Raw genomic sequence first — 13206 nt, 5'->3', positions numbered from 1 at the left:
GAGTGATATTGTGGTTTTAGCTGACGTGTGTCGCCTCACTGTTTCAAGCGATGCTCGTTAATGTCTATTTAAAGCGAGCAAGTGCGAGCCCGACGCTGACTTTCGTTGACTTAACGGCCACAGGTGTCGCTGTTAACAAGCATTTCTGAATCTTACAAACAGTCCCTTTAATATTTACGATTTGAAATCGGTGTGGCCAGGATGGACTTCTGAGCCGATCGGGGGATATAAAAAACACTCTTAACATATCTCACACCACAGGAACATCTGGACAGATAATCTTTAGAACCATCAAACAATCAGGGCTTTACTGACGATTGTCAGGAGGAATCAGACCCAAAATCAGCTTGATTTTCGTGTAGTATGTACCCGACATTAGTAGTTGCTGCTGGCAGCATCTCAAACACATTTACCTACTGAAGTATGTTTCCCGGAAGACTCACTCTGTGTTGCATTTTGCTTTATAAAAGAAGCAAATAAAGATCTATGCATTAAAGGATCAACAATCAATACTTTTTGTTCTGCAGAACGTTTCATCTTAAATTTAGTATATTTCTTCTACAAATACCAGCCTTCAATGCAAAAACACCAGATTTATCATCCTGGGAATCCTGCATCAGTTAAAGTTTCACATGATGCTTTTCCATGTGAATGTCTGCAGATCAGATCAGAGAGATCCGCTGAGGCAACACTAAATGTTTGGCTCTGCATGTATTGGTGTCAGTAAGTTGGTTGATTGCGCTAATTGGAATTAGTGAATTACTTAATGGAGTGATTCAGAGTGTAAATACCCAGACTGGGCCGTCCCTCCTCGCTCTCAGCTGGCTGATCCACCTCGAGCTTCTTGATCCAGAGAAAGTGACCTGATTACCTCGGAGAGAGAAACAAAACAAAAACACATCTCCGCATCACAGCCGCCGATTTAATCTGAGAGTGAGTCTCTCAACCCGAATGATCTGATGAGAACAAAACAATGTGCCAGCATCGTCAGATCAGTTTCACTGTTTCACCTGTTTCACCTGTTTCAATTACTGCGTGGAAACACCCTGAAACAAAGCAGATCAAATCAAGATTACGGCCTGGAGCAAGAAAGATTTAAAGAATAACTTAATTTACGCTACAAACAAGAGATATTAATTCATAACTCGCTGGCAAATCTCAGGGTTGATTCTAGGATCAGACCTCTACGGGGGCTCAGCCCCTAATGACAATGTGACATTTGTACACTCTTTGGGTCTTTGGGTCCTCCTAGGAAATTTTGAGCGTCAAACACTTCTTATCCTGCGTTCTGGTGAATTTTTTTATGCACCAATTTCTGCCTTTTCTGCATCAAGTTATGGTAGAAATGTCTTTATTTATGTAAAGGAAAACACACAATTCTGGCGCTAGCAGGTCAACAGTAGATGTCACATAGAAGTTGTGTACATCATCTATATCTATATGATGGTCATCCCCATGCTCTATTATGTCTTATAAGTTGTTTTTGGGTTGATGCCATTTGTTACACAGATTTGATGCTAAATTTAACCATATTTTACCACTGGAATATTGATAAAAATGATCAATAATCCCTCTAAAATACCACATTTAGTCACCATGACCTTTTGATGAACACCATAGAAAAAAAGCCATGCTGTGATTTGGTATCAAATTTGGGGATTTCTGCAAGAATTGCATTTTTCTGTGATTGTATGGCGAGCAATTCTGTTGTGTAAACTGCTCAGAAACCCCCTTATTGTCAATCTAGCTAGGACAGCCATCCATCCCCTGAATGCTCTAGGTCTCTAGTTTGTGGCTGTAAAGTTTCATGAGGCTGTGATTATCCTAGAGGTCACCACAGGTCATTTTATACATTGAGGTCATGTTTCAAAAAATGGTCTCACTACAATGAAATGGCTCCTATGAGGACTAACATCATCAAACGGCCACATTAACTCAGCTACTCTTCCTGGGATCCTTGAATCCATAAATTTGTTTGTTCCATGTCAGAAACTGAAGGATGTGGAGTCCATCGTTAAGATCGTGGAGCTGGACGGAGACGACCTGGTGAAGGATTACTCGGATGAAATCGAGCGGATGTTGGGAAGCAAGATGAAGTCAGTGAAGGTGAGGACAAAGATGCTTTCTGATATTCTCATTTATGTAAAAATTAGAAACACCCCTCAGTATATTGTAGTCCAGTACAACACCTCCTTTAACTTCTGACAACGTCACCAAAAATATTATAAACTTCGCAAAGGTATAATTTATGGCTTTATGTTGTACAGCTTGTACGCAGCCGCCCACGGGAGGTCCATTTTTTAAAAGGTTAATAGAATAAGAATATAATAATAGAACATATTAAATATTTATTTTCCTGTGAAATACTGAAACAATCTGAGAGGGTTTTAAGGGTTTAACTGCTTTGGTTGCTCACAGCTCTCTGTCTTATGTAACCTGATGATGATGATGATGATGATGATGATGATGATGATGATGATGATGATGATAAGTTAGACATTACTTCATTTTACAGGGTCACAATCCTAAAAATTTGAGATGTTAACAGTCAGATTATCCTTCACTTGGTCCACACTGTTTTTATTCTTCCTGTTGCAGTCAGATGACTCATAAAGACTCTTTTCTGTTTCTTGTCTCAGAGGTTGGCGGAGTCTGCAGAGGACGCTGACCTCTACCACGATTTCAACGCTACAATGCGGGTCGGTGCTCTTCTCATGATAACTAATCAGTTGATTTTCAAAGGACACTTACAGCTGTTGATGTTGTTCCTTTTATTACTTTTACTCCACACTGAAACCTGCAGAGAATTGAAACCTGCCAAAGATAATCCATCAACTGTTTAACTAGTCTAAGCTGTAATTTGTCTTAAACTGCATGCTAATGTTAGCATGCTAACTGTGTACAGCTTTAAAGCTTCAGCTGACACCTGAAAATAGATTAGATCAAACTTCACTGATCCTGTGAGGAAACTGGGTCGACGCTGCAGCTGAGAAACTAAATATAAACACAACAGGGCTGTCAGTCGATTAAAATAGTTCATCACGATTAATCGTGATTAATTGCAAATTAATCATAAATTTTGTATCTGTTCAAAATGTACCTTAAACTCCCCCCCTCCCCTCCAGCCAGCGTTACTTCCTGCTTTTTGGTTAACGTTCTTTCTCAAACAGAGAATGGGGGTGTGGTTAAACTCCTCAGTCAAGCTGTTCCAACATTTTCTCTAAAAGTCGGCATCTGATTCTGAAAGGAAGCCCTTCACGTCCTACTTCCTGTCTCCTGTCAGTTTGATTATTACAACTCGATGATGATCAACACGGTGGACGAGGACGGGAACAACGTGGAGCTGGGCGGAGATTTTCCTCTGGAGGAGAACGAACACTTCAACAACCAGCTGGTGAACACGCTGCTGAGCGACATCCAGATCCCCACCAACGTCTACAACAAAGGTCAAAGGTCGTCCTTCACATCTGTATAAAACACCTCCTGTAAGGTTCAGCTTTTAAGATGTTTCTGCCCAACTGTAGATCCCAACATCCTCAACGCCATCTACAACTCGGAGGCGTTAAACGACGTCTTCATCGGTAACTTTCAGAAGGATCCGACGCTCACCTGGCAGTTCTTCGGCAGCTCCACCGGCTTCTTCAGGATCTACCCCGGTCGGTTTAACATTCATCTCTCTTATTCAGAGAGGAGCTGGAGTTGTGTTTGCAAATGTAAACTGAAAGTCCTGTTTTTGTCCTGCTCCAGCATACAGCACATATCTGCCCCATAAATCACATACTTGGTTCTAATTTGAAGAACAATTAGAAACCAAAAGGGGAGAAATTTTAATATTTTTTGATTTCATGATGGCGCCTCCTATCTTTCATTTATTTCATCTTTCTCTCCATGTGTCTCTGTCAGGTATTAAATGGACTCCAGACTCCAACAACGTCGCAGCTTTCGACTGCAGGAACAGAAACTGGTGAGTTCAGTCCAACAACAACTTCTCATATATAAACAATAACATGACATGACAATGACGGTCTGGACACGATTAGCTATGGACAATCATGTGATTAATCGCGATCAAATATTTTAATTGATTGACAGCCTTCATTTTGGTACAAAAGAGAGTAAATCCGTCACGAATGCTGCACACACGTTGGAAGAAGAAAAGTCTCTAAAATCCTTTTGTCAAACGCAGGAAAATTGCATTTGAAAAGAGGAACATTGATCACAAGTTAAACTCTGACACTTGATACTGATATTTTATAAACCGCAAATTACAAACTAAAACCTCAAGAATGACCATCAAGCTGAGTCAGCAGAACTGATGTTTAATTTTGGGACAATGTGTCGGTTATTTTTACCGTTGAACAACATAAATGAACACAATAGAAGAAGGGAGATCATCCCAGTGTGACATCAGTGTTTGGCGGTGGTTGTGCTGCTGGCGGTGTGTCGGCTGAGCAGCGGCCAGCCAGAGTCCTGATCCTCTGGAAAAGACGATAAGCTGCTCCTTAGCCGGGTCACTGCTGCCCACATGGCACCATATGCGACTGTTCATGCATTTCTAAATAATACCAGAGAGCTGCATATGTCCCTGAACGCCTCGTCACGCCGTTTTACTGCAGCTGAGCTGGAAGAACTCAGAGCGGCACGTTTCTGTTTTTCAGATGATTTTAATGTTTTACTGTTTTTACTGCTATTGATTATTTATCACATAATGTCTTGTGTATTTGATGTTGGACAGTTTGGAATTCCACAAGAATGTCGACTTTCACTCTGTTTATGAAATGCAATAAAAAGTGTGATATGAATACATTTCATACTGTTATATGAATAAATAATGAGTCTTCTGTAATGTTATGTTCAGGTACATCCAGGCAGCCACGTCTCCGAAAGACATCATCATCATGGTGGACATCAGCGGCAGCATGAAGGGGCTGAAGATGACCATCGCCAAACACACCATCAACACCATCCTGGACACGCTGGGAGAGAACGACTTCGTCAATGTCATCGCTGTGAGACAAACACACACACACACACACGCACACATATTTCAACGACCCAATTCGAATTCACACAAGAGCAGCGGTGAAGTGTGGCCTGCGGCGAGCTGCCATGCAATGTCTATGAAAAGCTGTGGCGGCCACCCCGACCTCCACGAGCTGTGACCGTTTGATTCTGTGGAGAAGTGCGGCCGCTGCCTGGTGTGAATTCAGCGTTACTTCAGTAAAAGTACTAATACCCCACTTTAAAAATACTCTGTTACAAGTAAAAGTACTAATACCACACTGTTAAAATACTCTATTACAAGTAAAAATACTAATACCACACTGTAAAAGTACTCTGTTACAGTAAAAGTACAAATACCACACTGTAAAAGTACTCTGTTACAGTAAAAGTACTAATACCACACTGTTAAAATACTCTGTTACAAGTAAAAATACTAATACCACACTGTAAAAGTACTCTGTTACAGTAAAAGTACTAATACCACACTGTAAAAGTACTCTGTTACAAATAAAAGTACTACCACTATACCACACTGTAAAATAAAGTTGTGCATTGAAAATTTTCTTTCAGTAAAAGTACAACAGTATAATCAGTAAAATGTAGTTAAAGTATTAAACTGTGACTGTTGTACTATTATACTGTATATTCTATCATTAAATTATTGTTACTCATGCATTAATTATTAATTAATTAATTAAATAACATTATTGCTAATACATTAACATTATTAACTTTATTAAATCTAGAACCATGAATTGTTTTTACATGAAAAATTACTTAATTTAATAAAACATCTTATTTTATAAACTCTCCGTATGTTTTGCGTGCAAAAATCTTCTATTTATAAAACTAAATCTGTCAGATAAATGTTGTGGAGGAGAAGTAGAAAGTTACATGAAAAGTAAAGTACAAGTATCTTCAAATTGTACTTAAGTGCAGTGCTTGAGTAAATGTACTTTTCACCTCTGCAATACATGCATTGGAAGGCTACTGTTACCGGATTTGAACCAGTGACTGCTGTTTGCTCATGAACCTGTCTCCTCCTCCTGTGTTTCAGTACACTGACTATGTCCGCTACGTGGAGCCGTGCTTCAAAGGGACTCTGGTCCAGGCCGACTTAGACAACAGAGAGGTAAGACCATTATCTGCTTCATGGAGGCTTAAAGAGCTGACGAGGCGTCTTAGCAGCCAAAACACACACACACACACACACACACACACACACACACACACACACACACACACAGAGAGACAGACAGGAATACCCCTCTACAACACTGTCAGATCAGCCTCTTGGCCTACGTTCTGGAGTGACATGAGAAACCACAGCAGGTCAACCTGGAGCTCTGTGTGTCTTTTATAGGACCAACATCACTTTGAGATCTTTAGAGTGACAACATTTAGTCAAGTTTTTAACTCGGTGCTGGAAGAAGTATTCAGATCTTTTACTTAAATGGATAACTGGTGTTTTGAAGTGGGGTTGTATGAGGTACTTCTCCATAGTCAGTGTATTACCATGTATATTATATATATTATATTATTATGGATTACGGATTTTAGACACCTAAAATAATCAATCACCACTTTACCTTACCGTCAGACAGCCCTTTCTGATGGGGAACTGAAGCGGTTATCTATGCTCTCTTCAAAGCCACCAGACTACATTGACAAAAACAGTAATTTTACCACGCAGAACACAGGAGTTTCTGGTCTACCGCTGCCTCAGTCGGTTAGTTTGTTTTTGTGTTATTGTGTGACTTTGGTGTTTTAAAGAGTTAATTTGGATTCAACAAAGTCACACATTAAAACAAATGAGTTAAAATTACTGATTTTGTTAATATAGTCTGGTGGCTTTGAATGGAGCATAGATTAACGGCTTCAGTTGCCCGTCAGAAACGGCTGTCTGCTGGCGAGGTAAAGGGGTGAAAATATTCTAAATAGGGCTGGGATGATTCACCTCTCCCGATTCGATACTATCACGATACTTGGGTGCTGATTCAATAGGCATTTAGATTTTTAAGTATTGCCATTCTACGAGTATTGCGATATATTATATATATATATATATATATGCTTCCCCTGGACCATGGGGAAAAGTTGAATCATACACTTTTAGAGATGTTTACTTTGGAAAATCTCTAAATTAATCCAGTAAAAATGTTTGATTTTCAGCATGTATGTAGGCAGAGCAGACCTGAAGTCAAATGTATCAGCCATTGTCAGGATTTATTTATTAGATTTTTTCCAGCAACCCAAAAATCAAAGAATAAAGACATTTCCCCACAAATAAGTGGTATTTTCTTTTTAATTTAAAAGGGACATGTAATGTTTTATATTTTTGGTGAATATAATCCAATCAATCTTATTTCCATATATGTGTGTTTTGTATGAACAGTTCCCTTTGTTAACACCTTATTTTGAAAACTGGACGTTTCAGTCTCAGAGACAAATATCTCAAAATCTGGCTTAATAAAACCAAAACAGTCTTCATGTTATTACAATCTACTGATGTTGTAAATCTGTCTGTCTCTCAGCACTTTAAGCAGCTGGTGGAGGAGCTGCATGTTAAAGGGGAAGCGAAGATCAAGAACGCCATGAAGGAATCCTTCAAAATCCTCAATGAGGTTTGTGTCCTTTAATGATCACAGGAACAAAAAGACATGAAATTTGACTCTATTTTACACAAGACTTTAAAGGTCTTAATTTTTTCACCACTGTTACTGTTGACTCCTACAGGATGTTACAAAGCATTTAGTTTAAGAAGATGTGTTGTGTATATTGTGTAGGTTTGAATTCAAATGAGCAGTTTCTAAAACCAGTTGACACAGTGAACCTTTGGAGTTCTGTGGCCCTCGGACTGTTCCCGCTTTCTACTGTAATCCCTGCAGGAGTATATATGGTTCTTGTATTGTGTTTTGAATCTGGAGTCATTTGAAGTTGTTGCTCTGAATATAAACTGTGTTTTTGTGTGCAGGCGAGGGCGAACGGTCAGGGCAGCATGTGTAACCAGGCCATCATGCTGATCACAGACGGAGCCATGGAGGACTTTGAGTCCGTCTTTGAGGAGTTCAACTGGCCTGAGCGCAGGGTGAGAACGAGCGCCGAGGGCCCAGAAAAGGAGATCTGAACCTCTCCACAAGTTAACTGGGATTTCTCTGCAAAATCAGCTCCCTTTCACCAGTGAAATGAACTGCTGGAACTGGGTGTTTTTAGCACGAGCGTGCCTGTGCGCACATTTGCTGATTTTATCACAAAGTGAAGTTAAATTAGTTTCCTTTAACTAATTGCAGAGGGTACCAGTAATGTTGTCACGATACCAAAATGATGACTTCACTTGTTGATCATCCTTCTGGTTATCATTACAGTTTATTTATTGACTGCTTTTTCCACCAGCAGCAAAGTTATAACTGCCTGCTCCCGCGGGATCCCAATCCTAACGGCGTCCTCTAAAACGGAGCGCTACGGTCGCACATCGATGCAACTCACAGCTCGTATTAAAACACTGTCATTATTAAAGTACCGGTACTAATAAAACGGGGGTACTGTACCGTTTCTAACCACAGGGTATCGCGATACCTTTCTAGTATCGGTATACCGTACAACACTAGGTACCAGGCCTTTATTTGAAGCAGGCTTATATTAGAGACAAGCCTTTATTTCACTCTGAAGTATATTTGGTCATATTTTAGTATGAAGCTTCTTTGTTTTGTGTTCAGCTGTTGAAAAGGCGTTTTTATCTGTTCAGGTGCGAGTCTTCACCTACCTGATCGGCAGAGAGATGACCTTCGCTCAAAACACAAAGTGGATCGCCTGCAACAACAAAGGTCAGCGATCGGTCTGTTTGTGTGTGTGTGTGTGTGTGTGTGTGTCTTTATAAACTGCATGCTTCTATGTGTTTTCTCAGGTTACTACACACACATCTCCACACTGGCCGACGTGCAGGAGAATGTCATGGAGTACCTGCACGTGCTCAGCCGACCAATGGTCATCAACCACGACCATGACATCATTTGGACGGAAGCCTACATGGACACTGTGGTGAGCCGAAGCCGGCCAATCAGAGAGCTTAAAAGGAGCAGTTCATTATGTTTGCGAGGGATTCATAGTTTAAGCATCTTGATATGAAATAATACAGCCTTTTCTACATTTTCATTTTGGGGTGGACTACTCCTTCAAGTCATCATCATCATCACTGCACCTTCATCTGTCTGTCTGCTTCCTCCCTGTGTTTTTCGACTCATTCTCCCATCATCCTCCGGGCCTTTCCCTCCATCGCTCCGGCAGCTTCCCAGCACCAAGAAGGTAAAGAAGAAGAAGAAGAAGTAGTTTTAGATAAACAGGATTTAACATGTAGAACAAGACTCAGACTCTCTGAAAGTGGTTTTAATACTGAGATAAATCTTTGTGTTCATGGTTTCACTTCACACTTGAAGGATCAGTGTGTAACATTTAGGGGGATCTATTGGCAGAAATGGAATATAATATTAATGACTATATTTTCTTTAGTATATAATCACCTGATAATAAGAATCGTTGTGTTTTCGTTACTTTAGAATGAGCCGTTTATATCTACATAGGGAGCGGGTCCTCTTCATGGAGCCGTCATGTTTCTACAGTAGCCCAGAACGCACAAACCAAACACTGGCTCTAGAGAGGGTCATTTATGTTTTGGCGCTGGCCACCGTAGTTCTCCTACACGCTTGACACGTGGGCGAAGTTTCAGTTGGTTGCAATCTCCCCGTTAGATACGCCAAATCAGAAAACTGGATCGGATATAACAGAATATAGTAGGCTCAGTTTCACCACTACTCATTTTAGAAAAGGCCACCGAAAGAGAACGTGACATTCCTGTGTAAAGGTATAGAGGAGTAATGTCTACCTGAGCCGATAATGAAGTCACTCTCCCTCTGTGTGTGTTGTATTCTGAGCTTCTCTGCAGTTCGAAGCGTTCAGCTGAAGGCGACCTTCAAAGAATACACTTTCTTCAAAAGAGTCCCAAACATTCAAGTGAAACCATCAAACTTTAGATACCTAAAGCATGTTTTACTTGATGTGTTAGATAGCTAGTATTAGCAGGACAGCTAGCAAGCTAATAATTACAATACATGGACTTATTAAATAGCTCCTCACCGAGCCCTTACTGATGTTACTAAATAACTCTATACTGTAAAAGTAAATATTACAACCTTACCTTGACATTGTTCACAGAAGCGTAACTTTATACTGTTGTTTATCTCGTTGTGTTCTTGGTTCTGAATGTCATATATAGAACCTTTAACACAGTTCACAGAGGAGTTTCCAAACATCAGCTGTTTTTTGATGTACAGAAGAACACAAGCTCTAGACTTAACTTTACAGGAAGAGAAAAGATTCAGATTTCGATGAAAAATTACACATTTTACACACCAAAATTACATATATTATATAATAACATATATGACGACTCCCTCTAAACTGTTTCATGACCTCCCAGAATGTCCTGGTCCTCATGTTGAGCACCACTGGTTTAGATTCTACTGATTGTAGTACTTTTACCACCAGGGTGTTTAAATGTACACAGAACCATAGTAGTCCTACATCACCACCTGGAGTTCAACCTCAGAGCTGCACTAGTTATTATAGCTGCACGTAGTTATAGTATCTATAAACATTATTTGATATGTGTGTGTAGATGATGAAGAATATGATTTATATAGAAAATTCAAAGAATATAGATGGTAACATAGTTTGAACATGGCGTCAGTTCTCAGTGTTAGTCCGTTAGAGAGCAATGCTCTGCCCCACCATTTTAAATGTCTATCTTTTCCTCAATCCATCATTCATGTTTGAAAGTGTGTTTAATAAAAATAACGACACACTGTGTGTTGATTGTTTTTTCTTTGTCTCAGCTCTTCGCCACCAAAGCTCAGAGTCTGCTGCTGATGACCTCAGTGGCCATGCCAGTCTTCAGCAAGAAGAAGGAAACGGTCAGTGTCAACTCTTATCTATCTATCTATCTATCTATCTATCTATCTATCTATCTATCTATCTATCTATCTATCTGTCTATCTGTCTATCTGTCTGTCTGTCTGTCTGTCTGTCTGTCTGTCTGTCTGTCTGTCTGTCTGTCTGTCTATCTAACTAACTGTTGAAATAGTTAGCTAAAAGTAATGGATAAACAATTGAAATAGTTAGCTAACTGACCTTCAAACAGATTGTTGCCATAGCAACAAAGTTCTCATCTCAGGCTTAGCTAGGAGGAGAGGAACTTTTCACCAAGTCTTAAACTAAGTTTATGTAAATGGAAATGATGTACGTGTTCATTTGCATATAAAGCAGGGAAATGAGGTCCGATCACAAGAGGTCACTTGAGACGCATGTTAATACCAGGTGTGAAGAGGGCCTCAGAGTCAGCTGATCAGAGGGGTGATTTCCTCAGATGTCTAAAACTCTTTATAATAACGTGGTATTATATAATGACCGTGCTGCCTCTCTCTCTCCAGCTGTCCCATGGGATCCTGCTGGGTGTGGTAGGCACCGACATCCCACTGATGGAGGTGATGAAGCTGGCACCCAGATACATGGTGAGGAAAATTCTTCTTGCTCCGTATTCTGTTTTGTTTTTTTATCCAAACTAAGAAATTAGTTTTCACAATAAAAGCCTTCCATGTGTTTCTTCTTCCTCCTCCACAGCTGGGAGCTCACGGCTACGCCTTCCTCATCACCAACAACGGTTACATCCTGGCACACCCTGACCTTCGACCTCTGGTGAGTTCAACATGACTGAAGAGGACAGATTTACTAGAGCTCTATTTAGAGAAACAGATGTAATATTACAGTGCAGCAGATATCCTGAAGGGTACATTAAGGGGAGAAGCTATTAAGTATTTATAAGGACGGTTATACAGTAATTCACAGTAACAGGGTTGTCCTCTGTCCTACAGTATAAAGATGGAAAGAAACTGAAGCTGAAGCCGAACTACAACAGTGTGGATATGTCTGAGGTGGAGTGGGAGGATACAGAGGAGAAGGTAACTAGTGGATGAGCAGCGTGTTGGAATGAAAGTCTTCACTTTTAATTTTTACAGTCTGGGAGGAAGAAACTAATCTGACTTTATATTAAACTTGTTGTCTTGTTTCTAGCTGAGAACGGCCATGGTGAGGGGGGAGACCGGCAACAGCAGGCTGAGCATCAGAGCATCAGTGGATAAAGGGGTGAGGAATCAATGAATACACAGAGCGTTAATCACAGTATCTTAATATAACACCACCAGATTCCTCATCAACTGCGGTTAATAATAGGGGTGGGAAAAAAAATAAATTCATCTATGTATAGCGTTTTTTTTTTACGATTTTGAAATACATTTTTTTAATGCCAGAATCAATATATTTGCTTCACTTGAGTCTATGTGGAGGCAGAAGGAAGTTAGTGCTTTTACTGTTGTAGTCTGAGTAACGTGACGTCATATCCGTTCCGTATCCGTCAACCAAAACAAACCGCAGCGTGCCGAAATGAGAAAGTAGAAAAAGGTGGAGGGTCTGCGTGGATACGACCTGCACTCTCACATGTTAAACCCAACGTGGTAAACACTACACATCCAGTAAAGTATGGAAACACTTTGGGTTTCACACATCGCGATACCATGCGGTCAAGCCGGCCGTCACTCTCATCTCCGTGGTCAAATGGGCCGACGCTACAACTGTAGAGCACCCATATACTGACATTTATGTTAAATGCATTCAAACGGCCCCGATGGAGCTGACCATGGATGTATAAAGAGAACGGAGCTGACGGGAGAGCTAGAGACGCACTTGGAGAAGTTAGAGGAAGTAGACACGTGTGACTACGTCCGGTTTTCAAAATAAGGTGTTAACAAAGGGAACTGTATATACAAAATACATATATGGAAATAAGATTGATTGATTATATTCACCAGAAGTATAAAACATTACATGCCCCTTATATATTAAAAAGAAAATACCACTAATATGTGAGGGATTTTTGGGTTGCTGTAAAAAAAACTTAATAAATAATGCCTGTCAATGACTGATATATTTGACTTCAGGACATCTCTGACAACATACATGTTGAAAATCAAACATTTTTACTGGCTTCATTTAGATATTTTCCAAAGTAAAAGTCCCTAGAAGTGTATGATTCAACTTTAGATTTTTGTTAAAAAGTTAACAAAACCAACAATAAATCATGATATTGAATCACAA

The 13206-nt window shown here is 40.0% G+C and overlaps 1 protein-coding gene and 1 long non-coding RNA gene across 5 annotated transcripts in view; one reads left to right on the top strand and one right to left on the bottom strand.

Annotated features, from left to right (window-relative positions):
- LOC119486281 (voltage-dependent calcium channel subunit alpha-2/delta-4-like) overlaps positions 1 to 13206 on the top strand; it is a 115142-nt gene that overhangs the window by 56514 nt on the left and 45422 nt on the right. For 3 of the 4 annotated variants that reach the window (XM_037766295.1, XM_037766294.1, XM_037766292.1), the window contains exons 3-19: positions 1990 to 2106; positions 2640 to 2699; positions 3284 to 3446; positions 3525 to 3656; positions 3904 to 3964; positions 4859 to 5009; positions 6062 to 6136; positions 7539 to 7628; positions 7979 to 8092; positions 8750 to 8828; positions 8909 to 9042; positions 9289 to 9306; positions 10893 to 10970; positions 11487 to 11567; positions 11677 to 11751; positions 11928 to 12014; positions 12127 to 12198. In XM_037766295.1, the coding sequence (XP_037622223.1) occupies positions 2077 to 2106; positions 2640 to 2699; positions 3284 to 3446; positions 3525 to 3656; positions 3904 to 3964; positions 4859 to 5009; positions 6062 to 6136; positions 7539 to 7628; positions 7979 to 8092; positions 8750 to 8828; positions 8909 to 9042; positions 9289 to 9306; positions 10893 to 10970; positions 11487 to 11567; positions 11677 to 11751; positions 11928 to 12014; positions 12127 to 12198 (1500 nt within the window). In that variant the 5' untranslated portion in view covers positions 1990 to 2076. The remainder of the gene's footprint in view (positions 1 to 1989; positions 2107 to 2639; positions 2700 to 3283; positions 3447 to 3524; positions 3657 to 3903; positions 3965 to 4858; positions 5010 to 6061; positions 6137 to 7538; positions 7629 to 7978; positions 8093 to 8749; positions 8829 to 8908; positions 9043 to 9288; positions 9307 to 10892; positions 10971 to 11486; positions 11568 to 11676; positions 11752 to 11927; positions 12015 to 12126; positions 12199 to 13206) is intronic. The other variant, XM_037766293.1, reaches the window with a different exon arrangement.
- LOC119486387 lies at positions 4841 to 9996 on the bottom strand. Its single transcript, XR_005206518.1, has 3 exons — positions 9884 to 9996; positions 9203 to 9288; positions 4841 to 4976 (listed from the first exon to the last, which is right to left on the bottom strand). It is a non-coding gene; the product is annotated as an uncharacterized LOC119486387 (long non-coding RNA).

The sequence above is a fragment of the Sebastes umbrosus genome, chromosome 4, assembly GCF_015220745.1.
Source record: "Sebastes umbrosus isolate fSebUmb1 chromosome 4, fSebUmb1.pri, whole genome shotgun sequence".
NCBI lineage: Eukaryota > Metazoa > Chordata > Actinopteri > Perciformes > Sebastidae > Sebastes > Sebastes umbrosus.
This window is presented reverse-complemented; position numbering and strand designations above follow the sequence as displayed.